Source organism: Falco peregrinus, chromosome 9, assembly GCF_023634155.1.
Source record: "Falco peregrinus isolate bFalPer1 chromosome 9, bFalPer1.pri, whole genome shotgun sequence".
NCBI lineage: Eukaryota > Metazoa > Chordata > Aves > Falconiformes > Falconidae > Falco > Falco peregrinus.
The window spans coordinates 33,626,412-33,641,231 of record NC_073729.1 but is presented as its reverse complement, the minus strand read 5'-3'; the positions used below and the strand labels follow the sequence as shown (position 1 = coordinate 33,641,231).

General features: G+C 51.3%; 2 protein-coding genes across 7 annotated transcripts in view; one reads left to right on the top strand and one right to left on the bottom strand.

The window, feature by feature from the left end:
- Positions 1–2,708, top strand: part of PLCG1 (phospholipase C gamma 1) — a 48,859-nt gene extending 46,151 nt beyond the window's left edge. For 3 of the 5 annotated variants that reach the window (XM_055813729.1, XM_055813728.1, XM_055813733.1), the window contains exons 28-32: positions 102–216; positions 401–562; positions 893–981; positions 1,597–1,784; positions 2,096–2,708. In XM_055813729.1, the coding sequence (XP_055669704.1) occupies positions 102–216; positions 401–562; positions 893–981; positions 1,597–1,784; positions 2,096–2,138 (597 nt within the window). In that variant the 3' untranslated portion in view covers positions 2,139–2,708. The remainder of the gene's footprint in view (positions 1–101; positions 217–400; positions 563–892; positions 982–1,596; positions 1,785–2,095) is intronic. The other 2 variants (XM_055813730.1, XM_055813732.1) reach the window with 1 other exon arrangement.
- A 512-nt stretch (positions 2,709–3,220) lies between these two features.
- The window catches only part of ZHX3 (zinc fingers and homeoboxes 3), a 50,472-nt gene continuing 38,872 nt past the window's right edge, over positions 3,221–14,820 (bottom strand). For both annotated transcript variants that reach the window (XM_055813735.1, XM_055813734.1), the window contains 2 exons: positions 10,499–13,434; positions 3,221–8,996 (listed from right to left, as the gene is read on the bottom strand). In XM_055813735.1, the coding sequence (XP_055669710.1) occupies positions 8,986–8,996; positions 10,499–13,274 (2,787 nt within the window). In that variant the 5' untranslated portion in view covers positions 13,275–13,434 and the 3' untranslated portion in view covers positions 3,221–8,985. The remainder of the gene's footprint in view (positions 8,997–10,498; positions 13,435–14,820) is intronic.

Genomic DNA, 14,820 nt, shown 5'->3' with positions numbered 1-14,820 from the left:
GAGCCAGGCTGATTTATTTGGAAAGAAAATGTCTCGGTATGCAAACACAATTTTTTCCTTTGCTTCCATCTCTTACCAAGTCTCTCCTGCTCTCTGCCCAGGTCCTGGGAGCCCGGCATCTTCCCAAAAATGGAAGGGGAATTGTTTGTCCATTTGTGGAGGTGGAGGTGTCTGGCGCCGAGTACGACAACGCCAAGCAGAAAACCGAGATCGTGGGTGAGTGGGTTAGCGAAGGGAAGGGAGAGGGGTGTACCACCACTCCTGCCCGCAGCGTGAGCCGCAGAGCCTGCGCTGGGCTGGGGGCTGCCATGCTGTCCATCAGCTCAGCATCAGCCGAGGCGGGCGGCAGGGGCACGGGGCTCGGGGGGGCTGCCTGTTGACAGCAGTGTTTTGTGACTAGCCGACAACGGCCTGAACCCTCTCTGGACGCCGAAGCAGTTCCACTTTCAGGTCAGCAACCCCGACTTTGCCTTCCTCCGCTTCGTGGTGTACGAGGAGGACATGTTCAGCGATGAGAACTTCCTGGCTCAGGCCACCTTCCTGGTGAAAGGCTTGAAGACGGGTAAAGCACTTGGGGAAGCCAGGAGGGGGTGTCGTGGTGGTCCTCACCAGTTTGCTAATTGCATCATTAGCCTGGGAGCCACAGAGTTTCACAGGAGGATGCTGTCAGTCCCCAGGCTGGCTCAGTCCCTCCTGTCCCCATGACAGGTCACAGCCCCAACCAGGTAAAGGAAGGAAGAAGCCACTCCTAATAACCCTTGGGGCCAACTGCCACTTGAGGGGAGCTGGGGGAGGGGAGGGCGGTTGGAGAAGACCCACTTGAGTTCTGTGCCAGGGGACCAACACGTCCGTGCCTGTGCTACAAGTGATGCCGGTGCTGTCTCTGCCACAGGTTTCCGAGCTGTACCCCTGAAGAACAACTACAGCGAGAACCTGGAGTTGGCTTCCCTGCTCGTCAAGATAGACATTTTCCCTAGCAAGGTATGGTGGGTCACGCACGAGAAGGTGACGCTGCTGCAGGGCTGAGGAGCAAAGGCAGCGAGCCCTGCTGGGTGCTGCCCTGTTCGGAGCAGCGATGCTCAGCGTTGCCTGGCGGAGTTTCCAGTGCTGCTCTGTAGTGATGCACAGAGGGTTGGGTGAGATGGCAAGCGCTGGCTTTGCCTCCTGCAGCGAGTCAGGGCGTTTCAGGCAGGGTCCTGCCTGGGCTGCATTTGACCTGCTGGGAAATCCCTGCAGCAAAAGCTAAAGGAGGCAGATTTGCTCCGTTCCAGTCCCTGTCTGCGCTCTGAGGAAGTTACAGCTCAGTATCACGGAGCCTGGCTGGCCTGGGGCTGTCTGCGTTGGCATAAGCAGAGGGCAGGGCTCCTTCAAAGGCAGATGTTTATTTCTTCATTTAAAATGATGCTGGTGTGAGCCAGTGATGGTTGTTAAAGACAGAACAGCTGCATGTTGCAAACCCTAAGACCCCATGAGCCCTGGACACACTGCGTGGCAGCTTGCAGGGCCCTGCACCAGGACTGCTTTTACTAGAAGACTTAGGCTTTGAAATCCCAAGCCCTTTACTACTGTATTTTTTTTCTTTTTGTCTGATCCAAGCAGGAGAATGGCGAAATAAACCTCTTCAGTGCTTCAGCCTTACGGGAACGAGCAGGGGATGCTTCCAATCAGCTGCTGGCGAGCAGAGGCAGAGAGGGGTCCTTCGAGTCGCGGTACCAGCAGCCCTTTGAGGACTTCCGAGTGTCGCAGGAGCAGCTAGCTGACCACTTTGAGAGCCGGGAGCGAAGGTGTGCCAGCACTCACTGAGCTCCTCCCAGCACGAGACACCCCCCCCAGCATTTAGTCTCCTTGATGGAGGCAGACAAACAGCCTCCCAGTAACCCAGAGCGGAGCTGCAGCCTTGTTTGCTGCATGAAAACTCTAAATATCAGTACGAAAGTTGTGCCAGTCCTTTGGGAAATCGCTGCTTTGGGTTCTCTGGGAGGAGGGTGGGACACGGAGCTGAGCCCCTGCTTTCCTCCTTCCTTTTGACACTGGCATTGCCCATCATTATCCCTCGGTCAGCCTGAGCCATGTCCCTTCTCTGTGCCCCCTGCAGGGTACTGCGGAGGACCCGGGTCAACGGGGACAACCGGCTGTAGCCCATCTCGGCGGGCGAAAGCACCTCCAGTGCTTGTGAATCTCACGGCACGCTGTGAACTGGTTTCTATGGAAACGGCACTGCTATGGCCTACTTTCAGGCAGCTTTTCCAGTTTCTCTGCTGAAGTGTGTTCGAGTGGAGAACTAAAAAAAAAAAAAAAAAAAAAATTGGAAAAAACCCAAACCCCTAACCAACCCCAAACACCCACCAACCTTCACCACCAAGCCCTTAACGAAGCGTAGCGATGCGTACAGCCTGCCAGCCGCCGAGGTGAGAGACGAAACTGTCTATAATCACACAGAAAGAGACCCAAAACCCCCCAACCAGCCCTCCACCGTCGCTGTTCCGCCTGTGCTCCCAGAGATCCCGCTCCTGCGCCGCTGCTGGAGGCCCGTTGCAGCCATCCTCTGGGTGAGGGGGCACGTCAGCCACCCAGGCAGCCAATATCTTCTGTCCTGGCGGCATCGCATCTACCTACCTGTATAGCCACTGCCTATGGGTCCAGTAGTGAAACTCTACATTTACAAGGCTGCTCTAGCTTTAAACGACAATAAAAGTGTCAGTATTACACACATGGTGTCTCAGGTGTCTGGCAGTTTGCCCCCCTAGTGTTTCAGGGGAGAGCTGGGGTGGCTGCACTGCTCCCCCCATCCTCCTGGCTTTAGGTGGGGGGTTGCAGCTACTGGGGGGAGAAATAACCAGGAGGGGCCCCAGGTTTAATGTTCACTCAAAAGGGTAAAATAAGGGTATGTGCTACAGCTCACCATGCTTTTCTGAACCAGACTGGGGACAAGCAGTTACTCCAGGCTGCAGAAGGGCTCCTAGGACGAAGGTATTTGGGCTCTGGCACGCTGCTGGGTCGGTCACTTGTGGTCTTACCCTGCAGGTAAGTTGTCATGCTTTTAAAACAAATGGGAGGGTTGTGACTGAGCATTCCCCCCTCCCCACCAAGCAGCTGGGGTGCATGGGGAGGGCTGTGCCCTGCACAGGGCAGTTCTCGCTGTTGTGCGCTGGTAGCACTGGGCACAAGGGCACCATCATGGACTTCCCCGAACCTAAGTGCAATCACCAGTCAACTCACATTTATCTTTTACGCTCTTTATTTAGGAACAACCAAAAATGTCTGGTTTCATTTCAACAAACTGTACAAGCAAGCTCTTCCCCTCGCCCACCCTCACATCCACATATACAAAAGGAAGGGAAACTTGCCATTCACTTCTCAGAAGTGGCATTGTTGCTACAGGGAGTTCTCGCCCTCAGAATAAGAGCAGGTAAAGTCCATAGCAGGTACAAGCTACCCTAGCCCTAGTAATAGCTACAGCCCACAATCACAGGCAGCTTCACTTTTTTTTCCTCTTGAAAACCTTTACCAAAAGTAAAAACTATTTCCTGTCTCACACGATTGCCAAGGTGACCATCTAAAATTGTGGTCTTAAAAAAAAACACAATTAATAACCCCACTGGAACCCCCCACACCTCCCTGGTACAAAGACGGTTTACACAGCAGAGCCCTCGCTCTGCTCCCTAGCTGCACGGCCACCCTTATGAAAGGTCCCGTTGCAGCTACAATTACATTTTCCTTTGGATAAATCCAAGCAAAAATTCCAGGTCATTCAGCACCAGCATGATTTCTAAATAATAATTAAAAAAAAAAAACCAAAAAAAAAACAAAGAGACCCCGTTAGGCTGACTTTGTGGTCTGCTGAGAAACAAAGTGATCAACACACTGTTCCCAAAGTCTCTCTTTTAGTGCAATGTTAGTATGTGCAAGGGGAATCACAGCCACGTACCCATAACACCACCACGAGCCAGATGGGGCAGAGAGAAAGTGCAATTTTAGCAAGACGTTTTCTATGCCGTGGATTCCTAGCCCAACCTTCACTAGCACCAGTAAGCAAGAGTCCTCCTAATACCACCTTCCACCAGTACAGGGAAAAAGTGGCTTTAATTGTGCCATCAAAATATGGCCAGCGTCAGCCAACAGAGCACTCTTTACTGGAACAGGTGATAACATGAAAACAAAAAAAGAAATAAAAAAAAAAAATCACTGCTTAGGTAACAGAGCTCCCTTGCTCTGCTTTAAAGTTTTGCGACGCTGATCCAGCATTCCTGGCAGGGACCACTGCCAGTAAAACATACAGCAGAAACTAAACTTGATAAAAAGAAGTACAGCTTGCAAGTGTCTCACCCCCCCTCCATTTGCAGTGTTGCCTAATCTTACCCTGCTGGTTTTATGATCAACTGAGAAATTACAACAGAGCTTACTGCCATGAGCTGAATCACATCAGGCCACCAATTCATTTGACAAGAGCAAAGCCAAAATTACCTGGGCAACAGGAGAGCGAAGTTTACATCCGTTTTAAATACTATCAACTTGACTGGAAGGTGCATCATTGTATTAACTTTCTTATTTCTGCCTAAGTGCTGAAAATCATCTTTCTCTTCTGATTCCCAGTGGCCCAGCCTCCAAATATCACCTTCTGATCAGGTTACCTCTGTAATGTCTCCAAGAGAGGGGCTGCAGAGAAGACAGAATACAACACTTCTACCCCTGACCAAAAATCGTTGCTTCTCATTAAAAAAATAATAAATAAATACCCCATCCCAAATGGAAAACCAGCCTTCTACAGCCTCCTTTTCCTCCTGAACAGACATGGGACACCTAGCAAAAATTAATCAAGCAGGTTCCTTGCAGCTCCAGCTTCTGTGCGAGCATCGCCTGAGCAGGTTAAGGCTCTGCATTCAGCTGTGGGCTTCTCTTGGTGACCAACGCAAGCCCCTGGCAGGGAGGGGACATGCTGCTGTGCTAAATACCTGTGGCTGGACCTCTGCAGGCATTTGCTGGATGCCATGCATCGAAGCAATCACCTGTGCTCAATCCTGTCACCTCGGCTGTGGGCCAGTGGAAATAGGAGCCTGTGAATTATCGGGGTTTTAGCATTCTGCTCAAAAAAAAAAAAAAAAAAGGGAAAAAACCCCCAGAATGGTCTCCAGGATGTTAATTAAGGAGCTGAAAAATAAGCTACCCAAATAAAACACACAGCCATGTCTAGAAATCTCATGGCAGGGCCTGCTGACATGAATGAATGAAGTAACTGTTCCTTGCATCAGGAGAACCAGCAGCCACTTACATGAGCAAGCCAGGTACAGCACAAATCAGCGTTTCAGGTTATTAAGCAATTGGATTGTGTCCTTAATCTAAGCAGCCTCAGAGATATAAGTAACAAGATTCACGTGGATTAAAAATGATAGTTACTACTGTGCCTGTCGAGCCCAAGCTCACACATGGTGGGTGGAGGTAAAAAATTTCATTTCCCTTCCTTGCTGATGCTGGCTACATGACCTCTCTCTTACACCCCTCCTTTCAAGTCATATAGTCATCTTTGATTAGATGATAAATATTCACACACTGTAGAACTGTGGTGACACTTCCTCTTAACACCAGAAGAGCTGCTGCTGGGACTGTCAAGCCACCTCTCAATTTTTCCTTTCAGTTTCAGATGCAAACACATTCCTAATGTCCTGCACCAAAACCTGAATCTATTTGGAGAGGACACCTGCTTCTCCTCAGCTTCAAAAACGATGCAATAGGGAAACAGAGGACCACAGACCCTTAAAAAATCTTCAGCTTATACTTTCATGGAGATTTCAAGTCAACTAAAAAATGCAGATAACAAGGAATGTAGGAGTTAGAAAGGGAACTCGATTACTTTTTTGTTTTTCTGTCTCTAAATCTTACCCTCCCCACGCAATGGGGCTTGCCAGCCCAGTTGCTGCGTCCGAGGGGAGTCTGAATGGAACCACTTTTTAAAATTCCTCCGACCCAAAAGAAAGAAAACTCCTGCTGTGCTTGTATGAATGCATGGAGACAAAGCTCAAAAACCTCAGCAGCTTCCAACCCTCAAGGCTGGTTTTTCTGTGTACACTGGGAAATTCTCCCTCTAGCTCACAAGACTTCTCTTTTCAGTTTTTCTGGAAAACTGGCCGAATACAATCCAAGTGCAAAAACTTCCAGCTAGTGCACGGAAAAATGGTTTGAAGGGACCATTTCATACCATAGTCCTCAAGCATTTCTGTAGATGGAGCGGGGATCACTCTTCCAATTAGCCATAGACCTTTAAGTGTACACCAAAAATCCCACAGAAAATCACCTTGAATGGGCAAACTACACTTCCAACACGTTTATATAGCAAGTAGTTAGTAAAAGTGTACATTTTTAATGTACATCTTAATGCAATAAAGAATCAATGGCATATCTGAACTGTATATATGTGTACTTAAATAAACCTGCATGTACATAGACACTAGAGAGTAAATTGACCTACCTGTATTTGTTCTCTGAAGGTAACACTGTACATACACTCATACTCTTGGGCCGCACGACTCCCAGATCTGCTACCTCTGGCTCCAGGACCACCCAGATTCTCCCCTCGCCTGGAACATTTTGGGGTGTGCAGGATTGTGCCCGTGAGGGTGAACCCCTGGAGCTCTGGCTGTCTCTGCAGCGCAGCCACCCCTGCTCTCCCAGAGGAGAGCCGCGGGGCTGCTGCCCACCTGGGCGACAGGAGGCAGAGGGGGGATTGCTGCCAGTTATGCCTCCAACCACGGCGTGGCCAGCACTAGTGCTTCCAAAGAGAAAGAAATTGAGGGAGCCTGGTGTCACAGCAGGGTGTTCTGGGTCAACGCCACCCCGGCTCGAAGCATTTGGGGGATTCATCAGCCTGCCAAGGGATGGCTGCAGGGTGGGTGCCTGCCTCCGAGCACATCACCCCCGGCTCTCTTCAGGGTGCAGGTCATCTCCTTCTGAAGCAAATGCTTGCTCCTGGCCGTGTGGGTTTCACCATGGGCCAGCGGAGCGACATGAGCTCAGGCGCAGGCACCTACCATGCAGGCACGTACCGCCAGGCGGGAGAAAGCCCTCACTCTTGTAAAGCCCTGAGCAGATAAAGTTGAGCAAGGCGGCCTCTTAAACAGGGGACGAAGAAAGAATTGGAAAAGCAAGGGCAATTAAAGGTAGAAATCAGACACCATCTTTGGAAGAGGTTCTGAAAGAGCTTTTTTGTTTTTAAACCAGATTTTTTTGTAAATCTCTGGATCCGATCCTTTGGGGTTTGCTACCCACCCTTCTAATAAATATCATTTACCACCAACAATAAAGTCTCCCACATTAAAAAGCTCTCACTAAATAAAAACCTTCTACTGAAAAAGCTTGGCTGAGTTAGTTTGGCAAAAATAAGGAGCTATGACTACTCTCCATAAATACATCAGCGGATAAACACCAAAAACTATTTAAGTTAAAGGACAATGTTGGCTCCAAAACAAACCAGGAATGAACCAGCCATGAATTAATTCAAACTAGAAATTTAAATAAAGTTTCTAACCATTCAAAGGCAGTGAAGTTCTGGAATAGCCTTCCAAGAGCAACAGTGAAGGCAAGACATGGAACCAATTTTGAGCTGGGATTTGATTAGCTTGTGACAGAATGGTCTGACACAGCATTTGGCTGGAATATTCAGCTCAAGAGTTTCCCTTCCAGACCTTGTTTTCTGTTAGAAAAGAATAATAAAAAAATCTTCAAATAGTTGCATCACACAGCAACCACCCAAGACAACATGGGCACATAAAAAATGTACAGGTACTGGCAAACAGGAAGGTTAAATGGGAAATTTATTTTGCTGTTTCGCCAGAACTGTTGCAGATGGACTGGGGAAAAAATGGAAAAAAAAGAGGAGGGAAAAAAAAAAGAAAAAGAAAAAGACTGGAACAAACACTTGAAGTTACCAGCGCTGCTGCAGGAGGATCTGTCATGTAGTGCTGCAACAGGGAAACTTCCTGATTGCAGAAGAGCTGCTGCCTCGCCAATCCCTTGGAGACGACAATGACTTGAACCACTTGCACAGCAATGCTACGTATTCTCTGTGTTTGTTCTCTGAAGAACAGCTTGTTCTCTCTGAACAATGAAAAGGATTCCAGGTCAGGATGGAAAAATTATTATATGCTAGTTCTCAGTGATTAAAGGGAGCCTTGGAGATTTAATAGCCTGCTACAGTCAGTCTCCAAGAGTGCAGGGGAAAATATTCTAGCCAGCAAGGGACAAATGACACCAAACTCCATCACCTGGGTTGTCTGGGCCTGGGAACCTGCTCCTTATTGGAGAGTATGCAATGCTAAATCTAACCTCGTCCACAGGGATGAAAATCTCACTCAACTCCCACTGGACTTCAATGCAAGACTGGCAGTTTTGTTCTCAGACACCTTTCCTTTCCTAACACACCCACACTTGTGTGCCCGCAAAGCCCTACATTGCCAGGGCTTAAGGACCAGAAAGGGTGGAGAGGATATATGCAGCCATGCCAACCTTTAGAGAACAAACACCTTAACAGACAGATGCAAAAAAAAAAAAAAAAAAAAAAAAAAAAAAAGGAAAAAAGAAAAAAGTACTGTGCCATGATAGTCCATATCTAAGCAATGACCTTGTTTACACAATGTCTGAGATTTGTTATGCTTGTATAGGCAGCTGTAGGCATCGGTATATGAATATGAAATCTGAAAGTCTGTCCACTGTAAAGCAAACAAGAGCATCCTATTTCCTGGGTGCAAGCTGAGCCCCCGCCTCTGCCAGCTCTCAGCCATCTCCTCGGCTGGGCCACCGAGAGCTCTGCACTACGTGCCCAGTTTTTGCACACATGCTCTCTCGTGTGCTGTGCTCAAAGGTCTCATTTATGGCAGTGCTTTATCACCATGTCCTGCTCCTGAGGTTTGGATCAGGCCGGCCCATGGGTTTCTTAAAGACCAAAAACTTCTTCTCAAGGGTAAGAGTGGATCCTCCAGGGCTGGTGTTTTGAGTTCAGTCTGTTTCTGAAAAAGAACAGAGGTGTCAGAGACACGCCAGCTCACCACAGGGGCCTGCAACCCAGCTGGGGTGCTGGGTGGGGAGGAAGGGGTGCAGGAGTGCCTTGGGATGGGCAAAATTGGGAGCCTTGATGAAGTCAGCTGTGGAGAATGGCTAGCTCCATTCAGAGGAAACCCAAAATCCTCATGAGAGTGGAGCTGGGCTTTGGCCAGCAGCAGGGCTAAGGAGGGACCGAGCCTGCAGCGGTCCAAAGCCATGCACCCTTGCTGAGCACCTCCTGTCTCTGTGCCATCAGGGGTGACGGGCCAACCTCGCTCTGGGTGGCATAAAGCCACACTCGGAGGGTGCTATAGCACGGCCATCTCCGTGACATGGGCACAAAAGCCGGCCCACCACCCTTCCCCACACCGCTCCTCCTGCAGCCGCAGCCGCTGCCCAGCAGAGTGCACGGGGCAACACCCAGACCTCTCAGATGCAAGAAGGGCAGCTTCAAACCCACCCTCCACCTCCTCCAAATTAGACAGGGGAGGGAAGCAATGAATTGTAGTTGATTTTTGTAATTTATTTATTTTTTTAAGGCCTGCAGCCACGGCAGAGGTGTGGGGGGAAGCTCCAAAGCAAGGCAGTGCGGCTGGAGAAGATCCCAGCTGCCCAGCACGCCAGCAAGGGGCTGCGTGCCTGGAGCAGTCGAGGGGCTGCACAGCCCACGGCGGGACTGGGCCAGCGCTCGGCCATCCCCATCTGGTGGGAAGCCCGCCAGGGAGGAAACGGCCCCCAGCTGCACTTCTGAAGAGCCCACGGAGGGCTTGGAAACCAGCTCTCCTCTCCTCCACACGCGCATGCACACGCACACGGCTTTCAAAAGTGAGTCCTGGAGGAGGGGTAGGGCCAGCAGCCGTAAACACCAGTCCTCCACGTCCTCTCTCTCCTTGCAGCCTCCATCTTCATCAGCCAAGCCCTGCCACAAGCCAAACAAGGATGCTCACATCTGGAGAGCTGGCGGTGGGAGAGGGAAGGGAGGAGGCTCTTGCCCGCACAGGCAGGCAGGGGTTATGGCCACAGCCCGAGGCCAGGGGGAAGCACGGAAGGAGCTGGTGGCATGGGACACAGCAGCCAGGCCTCTTACTCCCCAAACGCCCATCCCCTTCATGCGTAAGCCCAAGGGCCACCTTCCCCTGGGGTGGGTAAAGGGACCAGGCACTCCTGCTGGTTTTACTTGGGTTTAAAATAAAGCCAGGACTTGGCCTCTGAGCAGAGCCAGCAGCCAGTGACCAAGGCAGGCAGGGGCAGGCAGCGGTACCTCACCAGACCTTCCCTCACCCTCCTTCCCTAGCCCCCCCTTTCCCAGAGGGAGTTCCTCCCTGCTTCCTCAGTTAAATCCCAAACAGCAGGACCGGACACTAAACCCTTGCCTAAAGCCTCCGCTTCCCAAATGGCAAACGCCCAGTGCCCTGCGCTTGCCCAGACCCTCCCGCAGGGCCGGCGCTGCCCGAGGCAGGGGCCTTACCGAGCCGTGCAGCGGGCGGCGGGCCAGGGGCATCGGGGGTCCCGGCGCTGCCCTCCTGGCCGCCCGGCTCCCACGACTCGCCGCTCTCCGACACCTCTGAGCTGGCTTCGCACGGCCCTTTGCGGCTTCCCGCCGCCTTGCCGGCACAGGCCTCCTCGGGGCCGGGCCCCCTGCTCTCCTCCTCCGCCTTCACGGCGAACCACACCTTGAGCTGCTGGGCGCTGAGGTGGGAGCGCTCGCAGAGCCCGGGCACGTCCTCCTCCCGCAGCCCCTTGTGCTTCTCGTAGTAGTCCTCCAGCACCTCCCGGCCGGCGGGGCTGACCTCCACCAGCCCCGGGGGGAAGACCCCCCGCCTGTAGTTCTCATACCACTTCAGCTGCCCGTTCTTGTAGCCATACCGGCTGTCCCCGAACCAGCGAATGACCTCAGCCCGTGGCAAACCCGTCTGGGAAACGATGGCGTCGTACTCCTGGTTCGTGGGCCGCTGGGTCTGCACGAACATTTGCTTCAGCAGGTGCCGCTGCTGGGCCGTTTTTTTAAAGTTCAGTTTGGTTTTTGGAGGGGTGGGTGGTCTGCTGGAGCTGCCATCCCCTTTCTCATTTGCGCCGGTCCCCGGTAATTCGCCTTTGCCATTGGACTCAGTCACTCGCAGGTTTTTCAGGTTGATTTTGATGGGACTCACTTTCCGCTCCATGGAGTTGGGGTTGTTGCCAGAGGCGTCGACTGAGCCGTTCTCGCCCGCGGCCCTCAGCTCATCCAAGGAGTCTTCTCCTTCCCCACCACCATTCTCCACCTCCTCCTGCTCCTGCCGAGCCGCCTCCTCCACTTTCTTATTTTCCTCTGCCACCTTCTTCTTCCTCCTCTCCGAGAACCAGCTATCGATCTCCCTCCGTGTCATCTTTGTTTCCCCCCTCAGGCGGTTCACCTCTTCCTCTGCGGGAAGTGGATTTTGGGCAAAACTGCTCTCCAGGGCCTTCAGCTGCTCCGGCGCCCGCTCCTTGTACTTGGTGGGTGTGAAGTCGGGCGCCTGGTGCCATGACTGCCGCCGCGGCGGGGGGTGAGGGGCCGGCGTGGCCACCGCCGCTGCAGGGCTCAGCTCGGCTCCTCTGGGTGAGACATCGAAGGGTATTTCGGACAAGGAATCAAGAGCGCTGTCTCCAGGGAAGACGGCTCGGCCGCCTCTCACGTTCCTGTAGTGGTACCGCCTATCGCTGAACCATTTTCGAATCTCCTTGGTAGACAGGCCCGTGATTTTTGTCAGCCGCTCAACTTCGGCCTGGCCAGGGAACTGGTTTCTGCAGAAGCTGCCTTTCAAGGCTGAGAGCTGCTCGTGGGACTTCTTGTTTTTGTACATGTTGGGATCCAGGAAGGTCTGCGAGGAGATCGCCGGGCAGGCAGTGAGCAGCGACTGGGCGCTGTTGACCACTTTCACCCCCGACGTGTTGCTGGAGGTCACCGTGCTGTGCTGTGCCACCGGCTGTGGCTTGGGGACAGAAGTCACCGCCAAGCTGAAGGAGGAGCTAGTGCCCTTCAACCCGTTTGCCATGATGGGCTGCGTGACCAGCAGCCCCCCCGTCCCCTCCGGCTGCCCCACCACGTGGCCTGGTAAAGTTGCCTGAATAAGATGGGGTACGCTCCCAGGATTCGCAACCAGCGGTGTGTTCAAAACTGTAATGGTGGGTTGCGGCACAGACTGAATAACAGTGTTGAACATCTTCTTTCTGGCATCTTCGATCTCCTCTGGTGACCAGCTGATGCCCTGCTTCAACCTCTGGGCAGTGAACCAGATCTTCAGCTGCTCTTCTGGGTACTTCGTCACCACGGTCAAGTAGCAGAGCTCAGCTTTGGTGGGGTAGGGAAACTTGTGGAAAGAGTTTTTCAGGAAGCTGTTGGAGTCCATGGCAGCGTTGTATGTGGGAATGCTGCTCAGGGGAATCATCACCTTGGGAAGGGACTTGGACGTAGGTAGCTGCTGATGCAGCGGGGGTTGCTGTTGCAGTGACACAAGTTGTGCAACACCCGCCTGCAGAACAGGCACGTTTCCTATGATGGAGCCATTCGCTATATGAGATGATTTTGTCGAACTTGCAGTGGGCTGGCTGGCTGGCACAGACCCGTTTGGGAATGAATGCTCCCCGTCTTTTGCCTCCGACTCACTGCCCAGCTGACTTGACACATTCTCCTTCAGCGTGTGGATTTTTTTGGCCTCGGGTTTACCTTTCATTATCTTCATGATGGGGGTTTTGGTAATGATAATTTCAGACTGACCATCTGCCCCTTCTTCAGCAACCTCTCCCGGCAGATCATGGCTGCTGGCGGCCTCGCAGAGACTTTGCTCCACAGTTGTGTGATTGTCTTGCTTAGCCACCCTCCAGACAAAACTCGTTTCACCAGCGTGCGACTCTGCATTGTGGTGAGAGAGCCCTTCATGGCTGTTTGCCAGAAACTTGCATGCAACACATGCAAACGCAGGGTCTTTGCTAAAGTCTGAGTGCTCAGAATCCAAGTGCCCAAAGAAGTGATGAACGTCTTGAGATCCAAAGTCACAAGACTTACAGATGTAAGTGTCGCTATCTGCAACACCACGGTGCCCGTTAGACAAAGCTCCGTTATTGCTGTTACTGGCACCAGTATCACCAGCTGCTGGCCCTTCCACAGGAGCATCTTGTTGTGTTCCTTCACGATCCTCTTCTACAGCATCCAGTTCAGTCTCCTGAAGCACCAGTGTTTTTACTGGTATCATGCAGGGAGTTGTGGATTTTCTTTTGCTAGCCATCACTACGATTGATCCAGATTATTATTTTTCTTCCATTTAATTTAAATTCAAATTTAAAAAGCACTGCTGCAAGTGCTCTGTGGCCTAGATTCCAGAAATTTCATGACGTCCCAAGGAGTTGTTGTCAAACGTTGACAAATGTTCATATTTGCCACTGAACCTGAGGACAAGGAGAAGGAGGAGGAGTTAGTTCCCTTGGCATTAGACAAAGCACAACTGTCCTGGTATTTAACTGTTTTACTCGATAAATCATTTTCAGCCTCTCTCGCTGGAAAAACTTAACTTGACCTTGGATTTAGCACGTACAGCCTATGAGTTACCTGTTTAAAAATGAACACACAAACATGTCTTTCTTATTGCCCGCATCAAATTCTCATTTGAGGAGGAAAACCACCCAAATCCCCCTTCAGCCTGCCCTGCCAAGACCCCTCACCAGTGTTTCGATGGGCCGAGCAGTGCCTGGGCTCCCTGGCTCAGCAGCGCGTCGGAGGCAATACTAGGCAGGGTCACCCTGGGAAAGCTGCCTGCTTTCCATCAGAAAAACCTGATGAAAAATCAACACGTTCCCCACAGAACATTTCAATTTCTTCAAAATCAGCATTTTTCAACCATCCTGTCGGGGAGTTTCTCACCAGCTCAAGGCACCGTGCCTGTGCCAAAAGCCTCTGCTTGCAGAGATGCCTGGAGCCGCGGGGAGCAAGGCATCTGCAGCCCAGTCCCCGTATTTTAGCACTCCTCGCTCAGCAAGCCTGCAAAGCATTTGTGAGATACCCTCCCCACCCCATGCACACTTCATTACTGTTTTAACAGCATCTGTTGAGTCTTCATCTGGAGCTGCAAGAGAAGGTAAGGGCCCAAAACTCAAGGGCAGCATCACACATATGTTCCTGGCTCCCAGCCTTCCCCTCCCACCACCTTTGCAGCTTTGGGCATTCACACAACTCAATGCACTGCGGGTATTTCCTAAGTGTAATTTCTCTGCAATGCAAGCTCATTTTGCTGGGCTTGGGGTGACCAGAAATCTGTCACACTTGGGGAGGGAAAAAAAAAAAAAAGAAAAAAAAAAAAAAAAAAAAAGGAACAACTTTCTCTTTTTTTTTTTTTTTCTTCTTTTTTTGTCCTGAAGCTAAAGCAGTTCCCAAACTGCCCTGGCCTGTACAAAGCCAGAGCTAGCTGGGGCATTAGCCACAATCTTATTCCTGGCCTGATGTAGCTTCAGCAAATGCTCCGTGCTTGAGATCACGGCCGAGGGCAGCAAAGCTGTCTGCTGTAGCTGAAACCAGGAGCCACTTGCCTGCTGACAGGTCCCAAAGACAAGGAAGGCAGCACATCGAAGGGTGCAACACCTCTGCCTTAACCCCTCTGTCAACCTTTTAGACAACAACTCTGCTTTTTTTTTCTTTTAAACACAGGGATAAAACAGTATTTTTCCAGATTGCAAGGTCACTTGGAAGCATACGGACACACTGATTCACATTACAAAGACTCTGTGCCAGATTTTCCTGGGATTTACAGTAACAGCGACGGAGCTTTATAAAAACACTCA